This window comes from Ischnura elegans, chromosome 3 (genome assembly GCF_921293095.1).
Source record: "Ischnura elegans chromosome 3, ioIscEleg1.1, whole genome shotgun sequence".
NCBI classification, from domain to species: Eukaryota; Metazoa; Arthropoda; class Insecta; order Odonata; family Coenagrionidae; genus Ischnura; species Ischnura elegans.
The window spans coordinates 26,274,246-26,301,916 of NC_060248.1; the positions used below are offsets into that span (position 1 = coordinate 26,274,246).

The 27,671-nt window shown below is 38.8% G+C and overlaps 1 protein-coding gene across 1 annotated transcript; it reads left to right on the plus strand.

Annotated features, from left to right (window-relative positions):
* The first annotated feature begins 3,951 nt into the window (after positions 1-3,951).
* On the plus strand, positions 3,952-9,667 carry LOC124155153. The gene is made up of 2 exons (XM_046528870.1): positions 3,952-5,049; positions 9,488-9,667. Exons 1-2 carry the CDS (start codon positions 3,952-3,954, stop codon positions 9,665-9,667), a joined length of 1,278 nt encoding a protein of 425 aa, XP_046384826.1.
* The last annotated feature ends 18,004 nt before the right edge of the window (positions 9,668-27,671 follow it).

Sequence of the window (27,671 nt, forward strand, 5' to 3'; positions counted from 1 at the left end):
AGGGACCTTAGGATACAGGATGTCTTGAAACTTAAAACTAAACTGAGAGTTTTAAAAATTTGAGACATTTATAAAATGGCATCGTGGACAAGTCTTCATCCGGACTTAAGCTCTGTCCTGTGTCTTGCCATCTAAGGCACTAAGGTGTTTTACATTATAGAGGTATAGTGACATAGACTTACTCTTTAAATAGAAGTCTCATCTCAATTAAAAGTTTTTCAGAATACATTACAATTGGATGAAGGACTGTATCAAATCAAATAAATTCTCCTTACTTACCTCATCATATGTAACGTTTTCCTCATTATTGGTTTGTGCCACTACCACCGTAAGCCTTTTGGAAAGAGAATTTTAATTATATCCTCGGAGGTATGTTTTTAGCATTACATTAATGCGTTTCAGGCTCATTTCCAGGGGCAATGGTACCACGGACCCTAATAAACTTGAGAACCCTAGGTACACTTTTCTAGGAGCTAGGTATTCTTCACGTTAAACTAATTTTCCGCATCTTGGTTATTGCACCAACCCAGTACCGGAGTACCAGTAAATGGCCAGAGTAAAAATGATAAGGGTTCTCTCTTTTTAAGGCGGGCCCTAGCAGCCGGTACAACTGGACTGCGCAATCCATTAAAGAATAATAATATAGCAAAAATATAATATAACAAAATAAATCAATCTTTCGTATAATGTGGTTTCAAAAGCAATAATCGCATTATTAATTTACCAGTATACATGCGAGGGAACGATATTCTTCAATCGTATTCATCGCAGTCCGGTATCCTGTATTATTTTTCGATAAAATAAAATAATGATAATACGCAAAAGGTGAAATCATTGAAAAAATTGGCTCTGATCAATAAAAACACATTTTATGACCATTTCAGATTTATATTCACATTTTATGAATGACACAAGCTAAAAATGTGATTATTTTGAGATGCAGGTATTCATGAACTTAAGATATTTTATACAAGTAATTACCTAAATTCTTCGCAAGTAAATACATTTAAAAATTTTAGACTTAGCTGAAAGGGAGGAAAAGAGAAACTAGAATGTAATTATTGAATTTTGATGGCTAGCAGCTAAAAAAAATGGAAACAAATGACAAATCACTCGCACTAAGAATTCAGCTATTATTCTCATCCTAATCTTTGAAAAAATTCATAGTCGTGCACAAGAAATGAAGTTTAAAGTTGGAACAGACAAGGGAATAGGATTTAATAGAGAAATCGGAATTGAAAATCATTACCCCCACTACTATGTCGATCAAAAATTCTAGGCAAATTAATACGATGATTGGTTTCGCTTCCAAGACACTCTCTGGTGGACGAGATTCGCGAATCGTATGAAGTCACCATTTAATTTAAGAATGTGAAACCTTAATAAAGATATTCTCTTCAAAACAAGTACCTCCTATGAGACAGCATGCCAAATGTATTCAATTCTCTCGTTGCAATTTCTTCGCAGAAAATATTCTCTTGGATTGTTGTAATCCTTACAATATTTGACCTAAGCAAGGTATCAATGTGATGAGATTCTTTCCCGGCGTATTAATTGAGTGAAGTCCTCTCGGGATTTCCACCGGTTGATTTGATTTATAGGCACCAACGTTTCAATGAACGCCTCGTTCATCGTCTTCAGGGTGAATAATAAATTTTTACTGATTAAAGAATGTTTATAAGTAACTATAAACAAATTGCAACAATTAAGTTACCCCTGATCGGCCGGAAAAATCTGAATTTTTATGAAACGGTGGGGTTCTATGATTTTTAATTTTCTTTAAAATGGGATTCCACGCATTGCTAATTTTGTATCCAGTGTCCCTATTGAAATTATTTTTATTAAGCCTAATTTCAATGGCCTCCTTAGCGAGCCTGTCCCAGAAGTTGTTGGAACGGCAGATTAATTTGGCGCTATCCCATTTAATTTGGTGATCCCTATTAATGCTATGTTCAGCCACAGCAGACTTATCAGGCTGTCCAAGTCTGAAATGCCTCCGATGCTCCTTAATCCTGGTGGCTATCGTTCTACCAGTCTCACCCACGTAGATTTGGCCACATTCACAGGAAATCTGGTAGACGCCAGGTGTCATTAGGCCAACGGGGTCTTTTGCCTTCACTAATTGGTCCCTCAGTTTACTAATAGGTTTATGTATTGTCTCTATATTGTATCTTTTGAGAATGTTCGAGATCTTAGTAGATACTGTCGACATATATGGCAGAACGGCCCTGGCTACAGGCTTAGACTCTTCTTTCCCACCCGACAAATTTTCCTTAAAAGTTCTTTTCATGGCCAAAGTGATCTGTCGGTCACTGTATCCATTTTGCCGGAATGTTCTCTTCAAATATCTCATCTCGTCTGGAAGACTTTCCGTGTCCGCGATGGCTTTGGCACGATGTACTAAGGTAGAAAGTACCGCCGCTCTGTGAGAAGGGTGGTGATGGCTGCGAGCATTCAGATACAGATCCGTGTGCGTCGGCTTGCGATACACGCTATGTCCCAGGCAACCATTACTCTTCCGGTGGATCAAGATATCGAGGAAAGGAATCTTGCCGTTTATTTCTTTTTCCATAGTAAACTGAATGTTTTTATGTTGGTTATTCATATGTTCTAAAAAATTCATTAAAGCCTCAGACCCATGAGGCCAAATTAGGAAGGTATCATCCACATATCGGAAAAAATACCTTGGGCGTAGCGGAGCTGTGGAGAGTGCCTTTTCTTCAAAATGTTCCATATAAAAATTTGCAATGGCTGGAGATAGAGGGGATCCCATAGGAACTCCGTCCGTCTGCTCGAAAAATTCCTGGTCATATTTAAAATAAGTTGACGTCAGTACGTGATGGAATAGTTTCACCGTGTTGTCATCAAAAATATTCTGCAGCAACTCAATGGTGTCAACGAGTGGCACTCGAGTAAAAAGGGACACAACATCCAAGCTGACCAAAATGTCCGTATCTTTCACTTTAATATCATCCAGGATATTCACAAACTCGGCCGAGTTTTTGACATGGTGTTCACCAAGCCCAACATACGGAGAAAGGAGCCATGTTAAATATTTAGCCAAGTTATAGGTGGGCGAAGCGATAGAACTCACTATCGGTCTTAACGGCACTCCTTTTTTATGGATTTTGGGCAGTCCATAAAGCCTAGGGGGAGCCGGAGCATCAGGTTGTAGATTCTTTGCTTCTTCAGGTGCTAAACCGGACTTCTTGATGAGGGAAATCGTCTTTCTTGTTACCGCTTCTGTGGGGTCTCTATGCAGTTTCCGGTAAGCCTGGTCTTCTAGAATATCACGTATTTTATTACGATAATCTTCGGTTTTTAAGATTACGGTGGCGTTCCCCTTGTCTGCTGGCAAGATAGTAACCTCCTCGTTCCCACGAAGGGCTCTGATGGCAGATCGTTCCTCTCTAGATATATTAGGTTTTGGTGGGACGGCCCGACTTAAAACATAGGAAACTTCGACCCTCACTTCTTCGGCCAAATCATCCGGAAGTTTACGAACAGCATTTTCTATTCCACCTACATAATCTAAATATGGGATGGTCTTGGGTGCTGGAGCAAAGTTAAGTCCCTTGGACAATGCCGTAAAAGTTGCCTCGTTAAAACTTTCATTTGTCAAATTAATAACAACACGTTTTGGGTCCAATGGAGAAGCGACAGGCTTAGACTTTGGAAGGCGATCGTACTTACTCTTCTGTCTTATTTTCTCCTTTTCCAATAAAATTTCTCCCATGGCAGTAGTGACTCGGTCAATAAATTCCCAGTCCAGAGGAGAGAGAACCGATGCAATTCGAAGATGTAGTGCCATAAGTTTCTTTGCGTTGCAGTCCAAAAGTCTTCGCTTATCGTGGATTCGTTCACGGACCAAAGCCAAGCTGGTCCGTGAACGCTAGTTCTCTTGCTTTCCTTTTGAGATGTCGCGATGAAGAAACTATACCTAAATTCGCCATGGTTCGTGCGTCCACTAAGTCACCAGCAGTAAGCCGCATTCTAAGAAGAACCAGCTTGGCTTTGGTCCGTGAACGAATCCACGATAAGCGAAGACTTTTGGACTGCAACGCAAAGAAACTTATGGCACTACATCTTCGAATTGCATCGGTTCTCTCTCCTCTGGACTGGGAATTTATTGACCGAGTCACTACTGCCATGGGAGAAATTTTATTGGAAAAGGAGAAAATAAGACAGAAGAGTAAGTACGATCGCCTTCCAAAGTCTAAGCCTGTCGCTTCTCCATTGGACCCAAAACGTGTTGTTATTAATTTGACAAATGAAAGTTTTAACGAGGCAACTTTTACGGCATTGTCCAAGGGACTTAACTTTGCTCCAGCACCCAAGACCATCCCATATTTAGATTATGTAGGTGGAATAGAAAATGCTGTTCGTAAACTTCCGGATGATTTGGCCGAAGAAGTGAGGGTCGAAGTTTCCTATGTTTTAAGTCGGGCCGTCCCACCAAAACCTAATATATCTAGAGAGGAACGATCTGCCATCAGAGCCCTTCGTGGGAACGAGGAGGTTACTATCTTGCCAGCAGACAAGGGGAACGCCACCGTAATCTTAAAAACCGAAGATTATCGTAATAAAATACGTGATATTCTAGAAGACCAGGCTTACCGGAAACTGCATAGAGACCCCACAGAAGCGGTAACAAGAAAGACGATTTCCCTCATCAAGAAGTCCGGTTTAGCACCTGAAGAAGCAAAGAATCTACAACCTGATGCTCCGGCTCCCCCTAGGCTTTATGGACTGCCCAAAATCCATAAAAAAGGAGTGCCGTTAAGACCGATAGTGAGTTCTATCGCTTCGCCCACCTATAACTTGGCTAAATATTTAACATGGCTCCTTTCTCCGTATGTTGGGCTTGGTGAACACCATGTCAAAAACTCGGCCGAGTTTGTGAATATCCTGGATGATATTAAAGTGAAAGATACGGACATTTTGGTCAGCTTGGATGTTGTGTCCCTTTTTACTCGAGTGCCACTCGTTGACACCATTGAGTTGCTGCAGAATATTTTTGATGACAACACGGTGAAACTATTCCATCACGTACTGACGTCAACTTATTTTAAATATGACCAGGAATTTTTCGAGCAGACGGACGGAGTTCCTATGGGATCCCCTCTATCTCCAGCCATTGCAAATTTTTATATGGAACATTTTGAAGAAAAGGCACTCTCCACAGCTCCGCTACGCCCAAGGTATTTTTTCCGATATGTGGATGATACCTTCCTAATTTGGCCTCATGGGTCTGAGGCTTTAATGAATTTTTTAGAACATATGAATAACCAACATAAAAACATTCAGTTTACTATGGAAAAAGAAATAAACGGCAAGATTCCTTTCCTCGATATCTTGATCCACCGGAAGAGTAATGGTTGCCTGGGACATAGCGTGTATCGCAAGCCGACGCACACGGATCTGTATCTGAATGCTCGCAGCCATCACCACCCTTCTCACAGAGCGGCGGTACTTTCTACCTTAGTACATCGTGCCAAAGCCATCGCGGACACGGAAAGTCTTCCAGACGAGATGAGATATTTGAAGAGAACATTCCGGCAAAATGGATACAGTGACCGACAGATCACTTTGGCCATGAAAAGAACTTTTAAGGAAAATTTGTCGGGTGGGAAAGAAGAGTCTAAGCCTGTAGCCAGGGCCGTTCTGCCATATATGTCGACAGTATCTACTAAGATCTCGAACATTCTCAAAAGATACAATATAGAGACAATACATAAACCTATTAGTAAACTGAGGGACCAATTAGTGAAGGCAAAAGACCCCGTTGGCCTAATGACACCTGGCGTCTACCAGATTTCCTGTGAATGTGGCCAAATCTACGTGGGTGAGACTGGTAGAACGATAGCCACCAGGATTAAGGAGCATCGGAGGCATTTCAGACTTGGACAGCCTGATAAGTCTGCTGTGGCTGAACATAGCATTAATAGGGATCACCAAATTAAATGGGATAGCGCCAAATTAATCTGCCGTTCCAACAACTTCTGGGACAGGCTCGCTAAGGAGGCCATTGAAATTAGGCTTAATAAAAATAATTTCAATAGGGACACTGGATACAAAATTAGCAATGCGTGGAATCCCATTTTAAAGAAAATTAAAAATCATAGAACCCCACCGTTTCATAAAAATTCAGATTTTTCCGGCCGATCAGGGGTAACTTAATTGTTGCAATTTGTTTATAGTTACTTATAAACATTCTTTAATCAGTAAAAATTTATTATTCACCCTGAAGACGATGAACGAGGCGTTCATTGAAACGTTGGTGCCTATAAATCAAATCAACCGGTGGAAATCCCGAGAGGACTTCACTCAAGGTATCAATGTCTTAAATGCAATGGTAAGAGGCGTTACTTGATGGAATTTCTTCATGACTATCAGGGGAGAATAAAACTTAGCTAGTGCCACAATAATTTAAAGATATTTAAGGCGAGTAAATAAATGATTGTGGAACTAGCAAAGTTTTATTCTTTCCTGATAGTAATCAGTTTCGTAGCCAAGAAATAAATCACTGTCGGTGAATTAGCTGAATAATTTGAGAATAAGAATTTCTTTGTTTAGTTTTGCTAAGTTCCCTGTTTCTATTTTACAATCGCCTTTTAATTTAAAATATCCCACTCTTGGTAAATTATCTTCAAATTTTCATTTCAATCCAAATATCTCTTTTGCAAAAAAACGGATTTACCTAACTTAAACAAAAACTCCTTAAATGTAAATGATTAATGCACGTTATCTCATATGATTAAATTACCAAACTGATCACAAATAGTCATTAAAATACTAAAGAAATAAAATTTATGAAATGATTGTTTTCCGGTGATATTTCGTTTACAACGACATATTAGCCAAGCAGCCTAAATATCGCCTGGATCTCACATTTCAATAAGTCTTATGTAACTTAATATTCATGAAATCATAATTCTCAAATTTTACAAATGTTTAAGGTAACATTTATGATTCCATCTTCAAAATTTTTCGTGCGAGGTGAAAAGCCGAAAAATGCGAGGTTAGTGTGTTAAAAATAAATTGGACGAATGAATAATACAGGTTACTCAAGTTTCTTGAAAGGTTTCAAAAATGTATACTCTCCTTCCAAAACTTCATCTGTGATACATTCCAAGTGATCTGACGTATTGAGCAATGGCTGCCGTCAATCAAGCACATAACGTTCATGAACATCTGATTTTGCTTCCAAAAATGATGAATGAGCAATTTCATATTAAACCAACTGTTACTTAGAACGACTGAATTTTAAGTACGCTTAGTTAGAAAGTTTTTTACTGCCAGTGAAATAATGCTGTTTTATTCCATTAATTACAATCTCACGCTTATTACAAACTAAATGTGATGACATCATCAACCTTTTGTAGCGACCAGCAATGCCTTAACATAAGTTCTCCCATGCACATTGAACGACGCTTAAAAACTGCCTGATGCAACCTGACATGAAAAAAAATTGAAATAAGTACTCACCATAATCACACTCTGGCAGCTGTGAGGCAAATCCATTCCTTCCGTTTAAAGTAGCGCGTCCTCCCACAAAATATTTTCCTCGTCGGTACACCAAAATTAACTCACATATAAAGTATCTATGAGATAAAAATTATGAATTTAAGGTCAGCTTAGCGTATATTGTAATGTTGTAACCAATATTGAATTTATTCAAAGTGACCACAAAATGTAAATGAGCTTCGATGTGTCATAAATATTGACAATATTTTCTTAGCTTGATAGACTCCACTCATGATACTGATTATATAACTTTGATGTTGCGTAGATATCATATGCGGATTCAACGCTAATGAAATCCAAGGGCAAACATTGATGGAATTACGTTAAAACCCAAAAAAATCAAATAAAAACATAACAAATCCACGCACAACATCATCAGGAACTGCGAAGTAATAGGAGGATAAGAAAGAAAAGGTGTGAATCTTCATGTGCCATACGTGTGAGAAAGTTGACGAGGATACAAGCCGAACGAGTGTAATTACGCATACTGCCGCAATGCGTTTATATCACCACGCAAAATCAGCAGTCGCCGAGAATGTCATTAAAAAACGAAATTGACGTAGAAAATACTGCAATCCTGGCCAAGAATAAGCACTTTAAAAGAAGAATTTTTATTTAAGCCTTGAAAATAAGGAAACACCCCAAGAATTAAGTAAATTAGATTTAAAGTAAATAAGCATTTAAGTAAAATGGATTTCACTTAAAAATTTCTCTGAGCTCTGAGGGGGGTTTATCCCCAAAAACCCCCCTAGCTGCGCCACTGCAAGTGGATGGTGTTTGGAACCTTTATTAGTTTATTACTACAGCATATTCAAAATCTCATGTATATTATGCTCCTGGTATTTACACTAAAAGTTCGTTTACGTTTAACTAATATTCAATTTTAATTATCGTCAGTGGCGTTGTTCATTCTTTTCAGCAAAGGTTTCTGTTACAAAACTTATCAAGATACTCCTTAAGAACTTATTATAACGTCATTCATGGAAATGCCACATGAATAATTTAATATCATTTTTTTTCAATTCAAGTATACGCACCGCCATAGTGAACCTAGGGGACAAAGGACCACAATTTCTTAAAAAGTTGTATTTATTAACTAAAGCCTTCAGAAGACTAATTGAAAATAGTGTAATAAAGAGGCGGAGGATTCGTATTTTTTCCTGCCACGCCCGTCCATAATGCAACCTTCATTCATAGACTTCAATAATCATTTTCCACGTCTCTCGAGTTCCTCTTCACTACATCAACAGTTCCTCCTCATACGACAATCACTCGATCGTTCACATTCTATCCCATCTCCTCGCTTCCTCCAGTCTTCCCGATGCTTTTGTGTAATCTCCTATACATATATTGATCTCCCTTTATGTTTCTATATTACTTGTCACTAACCTCCATATTTCACTTCGTGCAGGTTTTTTTATTACATTCGTACTAGCCTAGCCTATATTTATCTCCTGCCAAAGAGCATCTCTGCTGCAGACACAGCAATTAACCTCAAAACTTTACGACTAGAGGAATGTATTATTTAAAGTTGACAAAGAAATTCGGCATAAAATAAGCCAATTCTGCCATAAAAACATCATTTTTTTAACCACCAACCTGAATTGTGTAATTTATGTTTGCTTGGAAACAGAAAATTCAGAGCCGAAAGCGTAGCCGGCAATAATTTGTCAGTGTGGAGTGTACCAAGTGAATATTCTTTAACTTTATCTTGCATTCACAGAGCAAAGCTACAAACGTTAAAGTGTTGATTTGCTAGACTGATTCATTAACTTGATATGCCTCCGACGCAATGGTGAGTGAGTTGGCAAGTGGCAAGACACTAAAAAAACGCGTAAAATTTATAACGAGCTTGAGGAAGGATAGCAATATATTCACCCCCCTGACATGATGTCGATCCAGTCGAATGGTCAATAAATGCAATTAATCATCAATCAATTCATGTGGAACACGCCTCAAGGGAGACCGACGGCCGACCAAGACGAAGTTGTCAAAGATGACGGCCGTGGAGGAGGACGGGGGCACAGTCACCGCTGATAAATGGAAACTTCAGACGATATGGGCGACGGGTGAGCACAGTATTCCCATGAGCGGTGGAGCGCGGAGAGCCCAGGAGGGTCGCGACACAAAAAGGCACTAGCGTCCAGTCTTGGAACCTCCTTCTCCCTTCTCCGTTTCTTCAAAATCCCCTCCCTTCCTTACATATACCACCTCTTATTATTTCTTTCCCTCCGGCCATTCTTATAGCACTCCTTTGAATTAAGGTCGCATAAAAAATCCCTTCGAACCGGTGAGAACGCCCATTTTTGCCTAAAGCAACTAACTCCAAGAGATCCACTTTCACACATTAGCCACTTCCCCTTCGGAACGTTGATAGAGAGATCACGCACGAGGCGAAATATTCCTTCTTTGCTACTATTAGTTTTCCACATAATTTGAAAGCCTACAGCAAGAAAATAACGGCAAAAAACGTAGAGATATCCCGATTTTGAAGTGTGACTTTGAGATACGAAAGCGTGAATAAAAGAAGAGAGGCGCCATGCGCAAGTGAAGAAAATGATGGGTTGGATATGTCACAATATATACAATAGTTATGAGAAAAATGTAACGGAAGGAAAAATCGAGGCTAATGATTCCCTTGAAAGACCAAGAGTGGTGTGTTAGGAATATGTGAGCAAGGATACTTTTAAGAAGAATCACCTGGGAGTAATGAAACTGACTTTTGATTGGGATAAATGTAGGGTTGCAATGTACACAAGCGTTGTTTTGAATTTTTACGAAGCTATCGTAAGAAAAAGTACAGCTGTCATAGTTTTTGGAATAAAGTATTTCGAGCGTAGTAGGAACTTTCCAAACAACTATGCACGTGTGGCGTACATACATTGTACTCTCTTCGTGGGAATCTCTATCACTCGAACTAAGTGCCACTGATTACTGTGACAATTCTAATGAATACACAGTATGAACATCAATGGTAAATCCAGAAAAAATTAGAATTCTTACAGAAAATAGCTAAACAGCTTGGAAATTCAATCGAAATAAGCAAATTTCCATGATGTGAAGATGAAAATAATCATCCACTAACAATAGGATTGGAAATCAGATAACGCAATGAAATGCAATTTTTCACAACTAATTGGATCCACGTTTTACTTAAATATCTGAGGGCAAATTGCAATATTTTCCCAGAGGCGTCAAAGACGATTATGACACCGCGTTGCAAACTTAAGGGACCCATGAAATTCAGCCTCCTCAAAAATTTCAGCTCAGCCTCCTTAAGTTTTAAAAACTATTACTTGACGTACACACAGAGAAAATAATGAAAATTCAAGAGGGAAAATTCAGGTAAAAATAAAAAAAAATGTAAAATTAGGAAAATTTTTGAGAAGGAGATAAGTAGATGCTACTTCGTTTTACGTAATTTAAAATAGACTAATATATATTCCGCCACAACTGATATTGGTTTTTGCTTTCGATTGCGGTAGACAAACATGATAGATGACACAACAAATTTATTCATCATTACCGCCGGTACCCATTCCTACAATGCAGCTCCTTCTCCGATACGACATAAAGGAAAATCACTATCAATGCAAGCTAAGAGTCTGACATGAGGTAGAGCAGTTTACGAGACAGATACGCAGACGCATAGACGCAGAGGAAAGAGGGCGAGAAGACACTTTGAGGTTAGAAATGAGTAATTGAAGGATAATGGTGAAGGTTATACGGACGGAGAAGGAAAGAAAAGACGGAAGTGGGTAGACATAGGTAGCGAGGAAAGAAAAACTCAGAAGATAAGGAGACAGAGAGTGTGCATGATGCGTCTGCAATTCAGGGAGAATACGCTGAAAATTGAGATGAAGGGAATCATGCAGGTTAAGCGTAAAAGGGTGAAACTGATAATTTGCCAAAGTCAAATATTCTTCACATCTTATTCAGATAATTGCATTTGAGTCATTGAAAAAAATACCATCATCACGACAAAGCTTCGTTTTTAAAGTAGAATTTGAGAAAATAACGCCAAATCCCTGCTCAGGTTTGCTATTAAAATGACAACGCCTACTGCTTTTTGAGCATCGAATGTATAACTGCTGCTTCCCTAGTAATGCCATACATCCTCACTATTACACATATGACCTGTCTCGCTGAAGTAGGTGCTGAATGAAGCAGGTCGTAAAAGATGGAGTTAAGAGATTCTTCTCTATGAGGTAGTCATAAGACTCGGATTATTGCGTTGAAGAGAATCAAGAGGGATAAAAAAAGGCGTGAATTAGATTCCATTTACACCTCGCGCGAAAGAGGGGAGACAGCAAAATAGCAGCATTAAGGTCCAAATAACTGAAGTCAGTTATTTGTAGTCCACATACGAGGGACTTTAGAGGCCATTTTTGGAGTCGCAATTCTGGAATAGAAGTCATATGTTTTAACGAATTATAATCATAGTCGATTTTCGAATAAAATTTCAAATAATTAAGTTACAAAACTTCATTAAGATGAATCATATATCTGGTGAGAAAAGATTCGGCACGCTAAAGACTGGGCTGATCGAAGATGAGTGATTAGTTTGGAGGAATGTCAATAGAAATGATAAAGAGGAGAAATATTATTTTTAATGCAAAAACTGCCCAAGTAAGAATTCACAAGAAAATGAATAGGTTTTGGGACATTCTTACTGAACTAAGATTATTGGTCATCCATCGCAACACCAGGGATAAGTTCAACCTAAGGGATTTTTCTCAATATTATTGCTTTCAATCGTACTCCATGTATATTTTTCAAGCTTTATGGCACTTCACTACTCAATTCATAAAAGTACTGCTGCTATCATAAGATTGTAGAGTACAAACGTAAATACACTTTTTACAATCAAGGCAAGTAACTTGCAATAGTGCTGAAAATGTGCCATCAACCATTAAGAAATTAGTAGCTTTCAATTCGTTCAATTGTATTAGGCTCAGCTATGGGGAAGTTAATACTCGAAAATGAAAAGGAGACTTCGTTGATTTTCACTTTGATCAAGTACCTGATAACGACCTCTATGGTTCGAAACATGTCGTTCGGACGAAATAAATCGGTGGAAATCAACGAAGTCTCCTTTTCATTTTCGAGTAGCTTGCTAGACTGGAGTGCTGACCTGGATATTCCGTTCCGACAAATCATACGTCTATCAGCCAATATGCAGCCAAATAACATACTGTAGCCGATCTCAGGGCAAACAGAAAATAGGGTCATTATAGTTATATTTAAAAAAAATGTCCTTTATATTTCACTACACTCACTGCCGCGATAAATTTCGAGACCTTCCATCCTGTTTCTAGTCAATTTGTTACCTAAATATTTTCAAAGTCTATTTTCAAAGGCTAGTTTGTCTTTAATCCATGCATGAAAATGCAGAATACAACTGGTATGTAAATACATTTTTTTTGTCAATCATATTACCCTTAAGATGATTTTAAAAAAACAGAAAAATTGATTTGGGAGAGGTGAAGAGCGGGGCTGCAAATGCTGTACTGTATTCCACGTAAACTCACCTTAACTAGAGCATGAGTAGCGATTAAAATAATAATTACGAATTGTAGGGATTGAATAAGTGCTTTGTATCACACTGTTGATTGGGGAACCACATCAATTGCTCATGACCGTCCGATTCCTCGGACTTTCGTCTCGCCTAGTCGATTCCTCATTCCCTTCGGGCTTGTTCTTTAGCGAGGGGAATACCTAACATCTTCCAACGCCGTCCCCAGCCCATCGAGAGCAGCTACGGCAGAGAAATCCACGCACCCGCCCGTGTTTTAACGTCCTCGCGCAGCCCTCCTGTTTCGTCGACCAAGGAACCCCCGCAGGGACGACCACAAAATTTCGTGCGTCATTCCGAATCGCGCCAGAAGAAAAAAGAAATAAGGCGAGCGATTATACGAGGCGAAGAGAGAAAAAGGCAAAAAAAATCAATGTGCGAGGGTGTGAAGGACTTCCTATCCGGGGAGGTGAGTCATGCGAAGGAGATACAAAGAGTGGCGGAATGGAGAGAAAAAGAAGAAACCTCAAACGAACCTGTCTACGAAACATCAAAATTTGGCAGCCTTAATTTTCATTTTCTTGGTACTAGACCTTTATTGCGTATAAGAACCAACATTTACCCTAATCTCAAATATGAAAATTTTACGCTAGAGAAGAAACTGAGGTAAAATTTTCAAATATATTTCCCCTATTGACTATTACATATATCCCGAAATATTCACGCGTATTGATAAGCGACTAAATAAGACTGTTCGAACTGGAGTGAACCGTACTCTAAGAAAGAAAGCTTATGACTTGTAATTTGAAGTTGGAGCATGCTTGTCCTTGATGATGTATCACTAAAAAGTTTTAATTCTTGAGGGAAAGTAAGATGGGCCTTGAATTATCTGGGTCGGTGCTCTAAGGAGCTCAGTCACTGAATGGCTAACAACTGGCTTTAGAATTTTTGTAGTGGGCTCTGTTGACTGACCGTGGGGAAGGCTCCAATCGTTACTAATCCGTGAGGAGTCGAAAAAATAACGGAAAGCCCCAAAGCATGCGGTTATTGGAGCAAATTAATGCTGCGAGCAATGGCAACTGACTAAATGTGTCAGCAAGGCAGCGTTAGAGTAAAAGAGGATTTAAATTGTCCCTTGAGCAGATCCAAATTGGATTCACAGCAATTGACTACACGCACAAAACGACAGCGACAGTTGAATATGAAAGGGAAGAGGTACTATAACGAGGGAATACATATTCTACCACGAAGAAGAAGTACACAGCTAATGGAGGATTGAACTAAATGATAGCGGACACAATACTACAACAAAATAATTATATTGAATAAAATCTGAAAATTAACAAATGAACTCAAACCCTGTATGAGGAAAGTAAAATTTCACAATTTTATTACCTGGGCCACTAAAATTTAGCGAAATATCGTTTTTTGTTAAGGTTTCAACCTAACCTAGGAATTAAAAAGAGGAATGCGCCAGTATATATGTCACCTTTGAACGCAACATTAAAAGAAAGTGTTACTTAAGACCATAAAGGCGAACTAAGCAAACTAAACACTCCCCGGATTCGTTTCAAGAGTGTATGAAAGTACAAGGGAGGAATCCATTGTGGAAAAGAAGAGAAACGGAACATAGATACACCAAATCATACGCAGATTATGCAAGAAATATCAATAACTAAAGAAAATTACATACGAGAGCAGTAATTAAATATCAGGTTTCCACACTCGCACGATTATCAGGGATAAACGAAGATAATTAATTGATCTAATACCTTTAATAAGAACCACTGATGCCTAAATTCAAACATTACCAAATTCTCAGATCCACTGTCATTCAAGAGACGAGTATTAGCGTATCCGTGAGCGTGAGTTCAAAGGAGACGGGAGGAAATGAAAAACGAATAATTGACAATGTCAATGTGATAGAGAGATCTTCGTTCCCCAATTAAATTTGTTGTCGGAAGACTTGGTAATGCCAAGGAATACTTAGTATTAAGATTAAATTTGATCATGATGCTTTGATTTATAAGGTAAATTTTCCTTCGACTAAAAAAAGAACAACCCTCCATGACCATATTAAACCCCATGAAAACATTGAAATAGCATTAAGAATGCTTTTCATTTATGGATAATTAAATGCTGACCTCCAAATATATAAAGAATCAAAGCCCGAATGAGAACCGATAAAGTAATCAGTAATTTTCTAGCGTTTTGGCGCCTAGTTCCATCATCGCGTGTTAGACAATGAGGGAGAGGAAGGAAAAAGAACAGATGAAAAACCACGTCCATCCCCGTCAACATAATGTAATAAGGCTAATTATTACACCAAAACTTTTAAAGCCGCTGGATAACTCATTCATACGCATGAATTAATAGAAATGACTGTAGAAATTAATAAAAAATCTTATGATGGAATTCCTTTTTATTAAGTTAAGAATAGAACCGATTCAATAAACCGATCGGTAGAATTCTAGAAAAGCAGTCAAAGTAGTCTTATCTGCAATGGATATAGTTAAATGCCGGAACGTATTCAATTGAGAACTAATAATAAGTTCAATTACTTCCAAATGCCTTATGCTCAATACTACCATTACTAGAGAGACGATCCTTTGCATATCCGTGATCGTGAGTAGGAGGAAGAAAAAAACGGAGGGTTAACCACGTCAATGCGATATAGAGATCCTCTCTGAGATCGGGGCGGGGTGCGAGGAAGAGACGACGACGGGCGGAAATGGAAAATGGAGTGCGGAGTCTTTCTTGATGGGGGCGCAGCGGGATTATGTGAGAAGGGTCGGTCACGAGGGGTTAAAAGGGTGGTGCCTGCGTGCCGATGGGGGTGGAAAAGGGGGAAGGGGTTGGAGAAGGGAGCACCATCGGCCAAATTCCGACGGACCCAAGAATGCCGTCGCCTGGATTCCACTCTCCCTAAGGGAGGGATAAGGATATAAACCCACCCCCTTAGACTCGAATCTTTCCAATACTCTCCCCCACGATTAATCCACGAGGCAGTCCTAGTTTCCTGTCCCTCCACACCCCAACCTCAACCTACCCATCCTCTATCGAGATCACCGCTAATCTACCCATCTTCCCCTTCCCTTGACCTCGCATCATATCGACGCTGACGACTTTATGTTGAAAATAATCAGCCGTGAAGGCTATTATTATGGTTGCATCAGTATTATAATCCGTCGCATTCATGTGCTCTTATATGCCCACATGTACGTATGAGATAAGTTATCAAATGACTTCATCTGGAATGAAATCACCTGATCTGAATATTATTATACTACCAAAATGCATTATCCTTCATAGGACATGAACCTTCATAGGAAATTCAAGATTTTTTAAATTTTTCAATACGTTTCCGATCCGCAACAATCGAAAAGAAGTTCATCATCAGACAAAACGGACAAAAAATCGAGGTAGAGAAGAACGGCAAGGGAAGAACTTATAAGGGGTGTATGGAGTATGCGCTGAAGAATCTAGGACAGATGAATTATGTAGGTGTTAAAAGACAAGGTAGCTGATAGAAGGATTAAGAGGAGAGCAGCGCCAGACCAAAATCAGGTCTTAAGACTCCTGATGATAATGATATATGTATGTCACTCACTCAACACGATGAAATAGCGATAGTCACCCGCCGCGAACGAGATAAAATTAAGTCAGGACGACTATTACAAAGGACCACAGCCCGTTATATTTCAATTGAATAAGCGTTGAGATTTCGAATAGGCGTAAACTGATTCTTCAAGAGCATATATTGTCGAGAAGAAGCCCAAGGACTGGTCATCCAAATCGTTTTTCAATCAAAATTATTTTACTCGAGTTAAAAAAAAAATTAAGCTACTTTGAAATTTCTATGAATCGCAATCAGAAAAAAAAAACAGAGCAAGGCTTCTCCTTAGCCGAGGACAGATTTCCATTGCTGTTCCAGGATAATTGCTTCACGTGGAAGTTAATGTAAAATAAAATAATTCTAGATTTTCATTTATATTACATCAATTCAAACGTAACTCAAATGTGTCATTACTCTCATGGATTCTTCATGAGGTGACCAATTGCGCAATTTCTCTGTATACTAATTTTCCATTGAATGAATTCCTATGCTAATATATCGTCAATAGAATGCTTAAGAATCGAATTTAAAAAGTTATAATACGATTTTATAGTGAGTCAGAAGGCTACAACAGTGATAGAATCGAAATACGCATATATGTATGCAAATCACAAAATCAGGAATTCGTATTTTTATACGCGTTGTAAACTGTGGCCAGCAACCACATGAGAAAATTTTCTTTCCTTTAATAGTGTTAAGTTTCGATTCGAAAATATTTTTAGGAATTCTTTTTGTTCGCTTTTGTTTGATTCTAAACTGATATACGCAGAGAATTATTTAAAGTCCCATATTTTTGGAACTATTATATCCCCCAATTTTTAATATGACATGAGGCTTTTATTTAGCGCTTCGTTTCAACGCAAATAATCTTCACCAAGCACAAGAATACACTCACTAGATTAAGAGTTCATCATTAATTCATCTTCCAATACATATGGGGGAATCGGCTAAATCGAAACAATATACCGAAATATCTCAGCTGTAATAGTCCACTTTACTAAAAAGCCCCATTCGACGCTTCGTAACCTCGCCAGGCCCACAGTGTGCATTTGAGTAATTGGTTCTTTCACCTTCCGTAAGTAAGTTGCCTTATTGAAGAGAATCCTTGGGCTTCGGGCCAAAAATTCTGGATCAAACATCAGGAAACGTTCACTTAATATTCCATGCGGCATGATATTCTGTCAGTCACATCTTGGTTGGGAAACGACGCCCATATTACCTGAATTTATGGGTCCAGCGCAGATCAAAATCACCCATCGAAAAATCGAGGAGAAGGCAACATATTTGAGAGCGCCTTAGCTTAAACTCCGTATAGAAATATTAACAGTAAGATGTAAGTTAACTCACCGCTGCGGCAAAATCGCTATAGGAAAAACTCCTGAAAAAAAAGACTGATCCATAGGGGACGCTATACTATTGAGGTAAATCTTATCGCAGTGGCATTAACAGAATTAGAAGCGATATCCTCTAACTTGCAGAGAACTATTCCGTTCAGCTATTTATTCAAGTTACTAAATTTCATACAGCATGTATACTTCGCTGCAAATATATTAGATTATTTCACATACTTTTTTATGAATGTGAATTAGAGAATGCACTGAAAGACGTGATAAGTAAATGCGGTTGTTAGCACCTAAAGCATCCAAAGAAAATCCACGAATTAACTGGTGTGTTATCCATAATTTACATCAGAGGACATTACTTTTTTGACTTTGGATTATTTACACTATTTGGATTTTTTACACTAACAGTACCTAATCACTTTTCTACGCTCTGGATTGAGGATTGGGTTTTGAAATTGTTAACGAAAAGAGGTCGTAATAATGAATTGCAATCACAAATTATTTCAGTTAATACATTTACACTCGTATTTCTGAATTGAATACATATGTATACTTATGTATTCAATTTAGAAATATAGTTTAGTTAGTTTAAAAAAACTTTAGTTATACATATTTATGTATAACTAAAGATTGGAAAAAAGCAGTTCCTCAACCGCCACTTCAATTTCAGCCAGAGACGATGGCACCTGTGGCCAGGGGCGCAGCTAAGAATTATCGCTAGGGGGTTTTTTTGGCGCAACTAATACTTAGGGGTGTTGGGTATTGTATACCTTCCAGGGTAAGTGGGAGTTGCGGGGGCCCTCCTCCAGGAAATTTTTAAGATTAATGGTTCTTCAAAATGGTGTGTTTTACGGCTTTCGGAGGGATATTTGATTAATCCCAACACTATTTTATAAGTAATACTAATCCAATTAAGTAAAACGGATTAATCCTAAAAATTTCTCTGAGCTCTGGGGGGGGGTTTTATCCCCCAAACCGCACCCCCCACCCCCTCGCTGCGCCACTGCCTGTGGCAGAGTTGGCTGGGAGTTCTTTGCCATTTTGACGAATCGTAATTCGGTACCTGAAAATTATTACCTAAATCCAATATTATTCCACGATGGAACAAACTTGTGAATTCTTTGCTTATTAAAATAAGTCGCCAATGTTTTATAAATATTCAACCGGAGTAGATATATAGAGAATACAGGGTTCTCAAGAACATGTTAACTTCTTTCTCATCTATCCCTTTCAATAAGAGAAGTTTACCCAAACAGTTCAATAAAGCAAGTACAGACGTGCGCCCGCATTTTTCATTCCAATATTCTAGCCTCTTCGAGTTCCCGAGTCATCGACCCTTCACTATATTTTCTAGCATTCTCGCCTAGATATAACCGTAGCATGCGCTTTCATAGAGCGGATTTCATATGAGAATAGCTGGAATTCCTTCAATTTATGCCAGAAAAAGTTCACTAACCGCCATAAAAAGTGAGGCCTTATTTTTACACTGCAAGGAGTATGCCGTTCTGTCCGACATTATTACATTACACTTTGAATGCTGTTTCAATCAACCACACTAAGAAAAAATAATTATTTGGACTTTTTATAAGCATGCTATTCTGTCTCTAATTAATAATCGCAATAAAATGACCATGATTTCCTACAAATTGGTGACTTAAAATTGACTTTTCCTATATTTCAAGTGGCCAAAATTGCGAGACTCAACATGTTAGTCAAGGGCCCCAAATCCAATGATCAATATTTTTTCATTTAGACGACTGTAAAATTTAATTTTGCAAATATTATTTTGATAGTTATACAACTCCTTCCCCGATGTTTCCATCCTTTCCATATATTTGGTTATAAAAAACTGAAACGTCTACATATAACTACTGATTTGTAATTGCTAGAGATTATCATAAGTCATTATAAATCCTGCGACGCTGATGATTTCTACATGTGCCCGAACTAATCATATTAAAGCGTCTCAGTGCCATAACAACATTTTCGTTGTTTCATTTTATGCGCATTACTATATACTTTTGAACACAACGATTCACCCGTTTCTCATCTTTGAGAAGTAGGATACAATGAAATTACAACAATGAAATACATCTCATTGCAAATAAAAGATGGAATTTCAGTAAGAAACTATGGGATGATTCGCCAAACCTACCGGAAACGGTATACATCCTAATCACTATATTGATGATAATTATTCGATGAATAAACAGAAAATTTACTTTAAGAAAAATTATCGTTGGCTTAAAAGTTTTATTAGCATCATTTTTAAAAGCTGCTAATGATAATCACTACTGCAATACGTATTTTTCAACTAAGAGTGCCATTTTATAATCAAATCTCAAAATTAGATTATATAGATATGCATATGAATAATAATACCACGAGATTTAGTCGCCCAAGGCGGGTTCCCCAATATATAAATGACTACAACCAATAATATAAATGAATAGGCTACCGAATCCACATGACCTTTTACCTTGTCTTCCTTCATTACCGATCCTTCTGATCGGTCCCTCATCCCTTTCATTCACCTGTTATTTCCATAATTATTTCCCCTAAACCTTTTTCTCCCATTCATTCCTGTAATTCATGACTATTAATCTTTACTTTTCCATAAAACTTTTGTAAAAATGAATGCCATTTTAGAATCAAATTTCTATATAGGATCAGATTTATATTCATACGAATAATAATAATAATAACAGGGCATTTCATCACCCAGGCGCCTCTTGTGCCCCTCTTACTCTCCGCCGCTGCCAATAATATTAATGAATAGGCTTTCCACTTCCTCCCGGCAATCCTCCCCGTCTACCGTCTCCACACATTTTTTCTTCACTTCCATAACTCGCAAGGCCCGTCCCGTGGCCATTCCTCAACTTCCTCCTCCTCCCACAGCCGCGCCATTACGGGCACTCTCACGCGTCCCGCATCACGGATTGCCCACTCCTCACGGCTCGAACACGTCCCACACCCTCATTCCTGGCATTTAATATCATCGGGCGGTGCGGTGTCCTGAGAGAGGCGTGAGCCGTGGGGTGGGCGGCCGAAAAGGATCCTGGGTAAGGGTGTGAGGGGTAGTATTATATAAGGGTAAGAGAGAGGTATGCGAGGAGGAGAGGGTGCGAGAGAGATCAGCGAGGAATAAAGATTAAGAAGGCAACCCCCGCCACGCCCACGGTACTTCAACCCTTGCCCAACCTTTCCATTCTTTTACCCTTATCATTACCACCAAAACCTTTCCTCTTACCTCCACTTCCAATAATCCCTTACCTTGTGATCTCTCATTACCGATCCTTCATAACCTTTCCTTGCCTCATCACTTTTATTCGTCCTGTAATTCTTTCTCCTAAAACTTTCTGTGATCCATTCCTATAGATTATGACTTATCGTTGCACTTATCCGCATTTTTACTTGTACCACCAGCTTCGCTTCATATTGGCATCCCACTGAAAAACATATTCAATTAATGTCCTAAAGATTCCACTAAACTACGTATTAAATTATTATTGCGCTTTTAGCTGCTGCTTTTCCGTAAGCTGATTGTGCGACTAACATTTTTTGTGGATAACTGCTATGTACTAGCATTTCCATAGGAAATATAAAATACGACACATAGATGAAATCAAATTATCAAAATATTGTAGTCAATATCAGTCTCCCAGTTTACAGACCGACCCTCATAGAAAAGGCACAAATTATTGGACTTTGGATCCTTGCCTGACCTGTTGAATGTTGCAGTTTTGGCCCTACAGGTGAAAGATAATTCCCCGAAGTCATGCCCAATACGGTTGAATACATACCTTTCCCCTAATCTTTTACCCCTGCTCACATTACCCAGACTCCTTTCTCCAATCAAAAGGCCTCATCATTTCCCTAACCCTTCCCTCTCCCACCCTTTCACCGAATCAGCTCCACTTTTCTTCCTCGCCCGATACCCTTCTCCCAGACTATTATCCATTCTCATAAATTTCATTTTCTTACAATTTCCCTCTCACCCAACCCCCATAATCCTTATTCCCTTATCATTACCCTTTCCTTTTGAAATTTCACCTTTCCCTTCTCTTCCCCCTGCTCACCCTGATTATTTTCTCCCTACCCTCCCCCACAGCCCTTGATCGGCGGCAATGCAAAAGCACTTCCTTCCACTCCTCCATGGGAATCATTTTTCTTTCCTCTGCGGCTTTCCCGCTCTGTGTGTGGGGGAGGGTGCCACCATTGTTTCCCCCGAGGCAGCCTTGCATTCAATCACGGTATAATCTCTCGTTCCCGTCGCCAAGGGGACAAGGAGCGCGGCGACGACAGCAGAAATGAGGTTCCCGCTTCCATTTTTACATCACTCCCCGCGTCCGCGGGATGCGGTATCCGTCTGTTTACTCTCTTTCTCTCTCCGCAGAAGCGGCCGGGGGAGTGTCACCTCGGGAGTAGACGTACAAGAGGTCGCCGTGATGAATTCGCGAAGCAAGGATCATGTCGGGTCCCGAAACGGCGAAACCAAACTCCTGAATCGCGATATGGGGACTCCATAAATTATGCAAGGAGAATTCAACCAGAACATTTCTCATGACTTTTCCCTTTCCGTGAAATTTTCCTTATAAAAGGAGCGTTATTGCCTAGTGGATTTGGCGCAAGCCCCAAGGTTCCTTGGTTCAAATCCTGGGACAATGTTTTAGACATACCATGCAATAATTTATTTCACTTATACTCTCTCCTTTACTAGTGAAAGGTATTTTGAGGAAATATCATAATAAAAAATAAGACAAGTACCTACGTCAAAGATTTAACGGCAAATCAAACTAAAATATTCATGAGCCAGATTATTCATGGACCAATTTAATTTTATTTGGACGATGACGAAATGCATAATCAGGAAATTCATGAGGCTTTGTGTGAAATATAAATCCAAGCGTCTCGTCCATCTTGGATTGGCAGTTAGCGCAATGCTATATGCGGGGGAGGCCATGGTGAAGAAATCGCTGCGAAGCGGAGGAATTTTTTAATTAAACTGCCTCTCACCCTATCAACCGAGAAGGAACCACCAATCCAACGCCGCTATCTTCACGCAGAAACTGGGGCAAATCATATCACGTGCCACTGACAAGACAGAGCGCTCTCTTCAACTTAACTGGTCTTAAGCTTCGTTCGAAAATTTTATTTCAGCGAAGTTCGTTCCATCTTTACATATCTATTATTACACTAAAACATTCCTGCATGTTTTAATGCATTAAATTTTTTAGACTACTAATTACTATCTGAGAGAGCCGTAAATAACAAAGTATCTTTTGATGACTTAGTAATATTATTATACATTCAGTTTTCCCGAACGCATTCGGATTAAATGACTTTCACAAAAATACAATTTAGGAGGAAATACAAAGATTATTTAAATTTGAAATAGCGACACATTCATTAGAATGTAAGTATCTCCCTTCACACGAAAACAATTTGTTAGAAAATTCTGCCTTTGTGAAATTTTAAATTTTTACGGCAGTTAAAAACCTCTAAAGACGATTTGATTCACACGTGGACATATACATTTTACCCCGCTAGCCGCCTCGACGGGCGTGTGGCAGAGAGCGTTAGGACATCAGCGGTTTACAAAAATATAGGTGTGCTCTAGAGTGATTTGAATCCCGAGTTCACTTAGCATTTATAGAACTCCTTCATTTTTCGGGGTGAAACGAATAATTAATTATGCCTAGCCCGTTCCGCATTATATCTCGTATTTTATACCTCCAGTCGAGGTCCATAAATTTCCAGTGGATGCCAAGAGTTTTCTACCTCTTATGAATATTAATTTTTCAAGTGCATTTAAAGTGTTTTGCGTGTAGGGAGTACCTTGGCAAAGAATTTGAACGGCAATGAGAGTAGCAGCCTAAATTGTACTAAAAAATCTTATGCAGATTTTTTACTGGGTGACAAGGGAAATGCTTCAGACCGTCTAGATCTACATACTATCCCGTAAGCTGCCTAAATCAGCATATGGTAGGTTTCTTAGGACTTTTAGGACAACTGTTTACACAGAAGAAACAGAGGTGCGCGTTATAGATATTTGAATAGTGAATCGCACTCAGTATTAATTAATCCTTTTTGTTTGAGGGATAAAGAAACCCCCATATGTATATGTTAGGCAAGGTATCCCTCTTATTTTATCATCGCTATCAGACCAGAAAATGTGTAAAACAAAATTAATGTTCCCCGAGTGCCTCTGAAAGATATCAGTTCTTAATTCCTCGAGGAATATAAGCCAATCACGGAGCCTCAGAGTCTCCAGCGGCTTCGAGTCTAAATAATTTTCAAGTCCACATTGTGCGTCGGTCCTTCCCATACGTGCTCGGCGATGGCGGACATGCGAAACTATAGAAGAGAGAGTTTCGCTTATCCTCTATCCACCAACAAGAGACAGTGGTACTTTGTTAGATCCTGAATTTGCAAACTAAATAACAGGAATGGATTTAATGTAGCACCGTTCAGTTAGGCGTGAAACAGCGAGCGACGTTTAGGTCATAGTAAGCATAGTTTAACCATACCATGATTTCTACCACGCAACATACCCATTCACAATACCCTACCGGCCGCCTCAAGTATATTTACAACCCCTTTGAACTTATACATGGTGATCCCGGACTTCACCAGTAAAACTAGCCCTAGAACTTAATAATACGGTCCTAAAAAATAGCCCCAGAAAGTTATTTCTCGAATCAAACCATGGAAAAAGGAATCTTGAGGCTATGGGACGCTATTGAGTCCTTGATGTTTTACAAAGCAGCCCTGGCTTTGAGCGTTTCGTCTCAGTCAAGTATTGTATAGAGCACCGAAACGATTCTTTGTAATTCTACCAGTGGAGTTGCTTTCTTGGGGACAGTAGATTCTTTCATTTACCCTCCTCGCATGTCTACCCTCATCTTATTCTAGAATTCCACTCCAACGAGTTCGGCAGACGACAAGGGAAGCGGAAAGAAAAAGAAGAGGACACGGGGCACAGGCAGTGTCCATGGATTCTTTTGAATACAGAGTTGGTGGTGAAAGGAGGAGAATGGCGGGGAAAAGGAAAATCAGAGAAGGGAAGGGAGGCCAAAGGGAGATGGAGAGAGCCAACATCCCGTTCCATCGCTTCCGTCCCCAATCACCCCAACCACAATGGTGATATAAAAAGATCGGCCGAAATCGATTTTTAATCGAAAGAAAATGCTTAATTTTTCAACAAAAGTCGTAATTTGAATCAAAAGATCGATTGACCGAAAAAATCGACGGTGTTAAAAACAAAAACAATTTATGCAAAAGCAAATTCGAAAAGCACGCAAAGTACACATTTGAGTGATAAAAATTTTTCATTTTAATAATAATAATAATGCCTATAACTCCATGTTGTCTATTTTTAATATTGGTACATAGGGTGTTTTTTATTTATATGATAATTTTAACGTATAATGAATGCTTGAATTATAAGTAGTGAAAATTTTAATATTTATGCACATCAAAGTTTTGGGATCACCGCTTGGTACCATTCGGATTCACTAAAATTTAAAAAAAAAAAACAGATATGCTTTCTTGATAGTCGAGGGCGTGCCTTTCCGAATTTACCGGCCACAGAGAAAATTCTTTCATATGGGACTGCTCGAATATCGTGGCTTGATTTCGATTTCCTCTCGATCTTTGACTATTACATCACGATTTTAGATTTTAATCAAAATCGAGTTTTCCATCACTACAGCACACCACCTATATTGCTGAAGTAATTTGACTAATAATTCATCATTTTAAAGTATTAATTTGTACTCGTGAAGAACGGCGTAGTACACGTGAGACCAGTAAAGGCGCCAACACGGGGCAGCATTGCCAGCTCCGGAAAAATTCCAATTATAATTACTTTGTTTTAATACCGCTGCATTCTGAAACGAAAAATTTACCTACGCATAAACGAAAGGCCATTCATAAATTGCTTGGGTGAAGAAAACGCCAATTACCTATCGAAACTTAACAATTATTCAATAACTTCAATTATAGTTTTTCAATTGCACTAAATTTTCTTCATAATTTAATCACCGTTTAAAGCGAATGAATTACATCTATCTTATCAGTATCCATTATAAGTTTTCGAAATAAAAATTTTGCTTATTGCTTACCGATTGAAAATTGGGAGAAAAAAATCTCCGCACAAAAAAAACTCCACACATCTCTCTAGAGAAATTTTCAATATAAATCACAGTATTATGTTTTATAGGGGGACGGCACCTTTATGATTTAAACATATCTACCCTACGAAACAGCTCTAGCGTAGTTTACAAGATAACCTGGTTTATCAGATTACTACCATGAGGTCGGTGAGATTAATTAAAAAAGTAAATATGGAGATTGTTGCCTTTCTTTTACTTAATTTATGATAGCTTCTATAGAATTCTTACTTTCGCATGAGCCTTTCCTCTCGAAAAATAAAAAAAATGCCAGAGTTTTGGGCCATCTATACCTATTTAATGTGACACAATTAGTAATTCAACTTGAAATCCTGCTTTTATTCAATTTAATTTTCCTTTAATTGAATACACTAGGACAACTTATGATAAATATTTATGCATCAATGCTGCGTCGAAGAAATTTTTAATTTGTCATCATATCACGGGAGCGACTTTTTTGTGAGTATATCATTCCAAAAATTTTAATTTTCTGATTTTAAAAATATTGCCGCAGTAAATAAATCCTTTAAAATTTCTCATTTAAGTGCGAATATTCCAATTATAAATATCAGAGATATTACCAGACTGAGTGATCTGGAAGTGTATAGTTTATTGTTGTTTTAAAGTAAAAACTAAGTTAACTTTCGCGGACCCTTAGCGCAAGGAGTTTCGAAAGTGGTCAAATCCCAATCCGCCTGAGTGCATTATGAGTTTTGATACAGGGACGGCAAAGCAAGGCTGAAAACAAGTCGAATCGAAATGTCCAAATTTGAGCGCATAACAGGCGCTGATTCCCCACCCTCTTCGGAGTCCCATTTAACCTCCTTCCATTCACGGCCCCATTCACTCATCAGTTAAGCTCTCCTCCTCCCTCGCCCCCGACTCCACCCCTCGTGCACTTAATTAACGCGGTTCAATAGACGCCCACACAAAACCCTTCCTATCCCCTTTCCGCACCGCACTTTTCCGGAACTGTGGAATCCTCTTCTCCATCTCCAGTAAAAAAGAAGGAAAAATACCTCTCCCAACCCACCCACCAATCTACCCTTCCTCCCCTCCCCCACCACACGGCCAAAATACCCCAAAAATCAACCCTCTATTCTTTCCTCGCCGCTATCTCCCTCTTTCCCCCTCAAAAACTCCTTCATCTTCCCGCACCAACTCTACGTGTCCCTTCTTCATTGCCCCATTTTGCACATAAATTCCGATTAAATTTTAACGTCTGACGGCGTATGCGTTCAGTACTAATTTCCCGCAACCCACATTTTAAATGTTAATCATATATTCAAGCTATTTCCCATGAGATATATTTCCTAAATCATAGTCTATATGAGGATTCAGATGAGGTGAAAGGCTCGCGATGGCTCTGATATTTCTTTCGAAGTTGAAATTGAGGAAACTGAAATGCATTGATGTTACTAACGTTTTTAGCTATTTACAGTTGTTTTAAGGATATTTGATTTTCATTTATGTTACTCCCTTGATACTTAATTCAT

What these genes read in the sequence shown, in the direction of transcription:
- LOC124155153 (XM_046528870.1), top strand. Translation starts at nt 3,952, where the DNA reads ATGGTTCGTGCGTCCACTAAGTCACCAGCAGTAAGCCGCATTCTAAGA. An exon ending in CGGTGAAACTATTCCATCAC is followed by an intron (nt 5,050 to 9,487) that starts GTACTGACGTCA and finishes ACACGCCTCAAG; the next exon opens with GGAGACCGACGGCCGACCAA.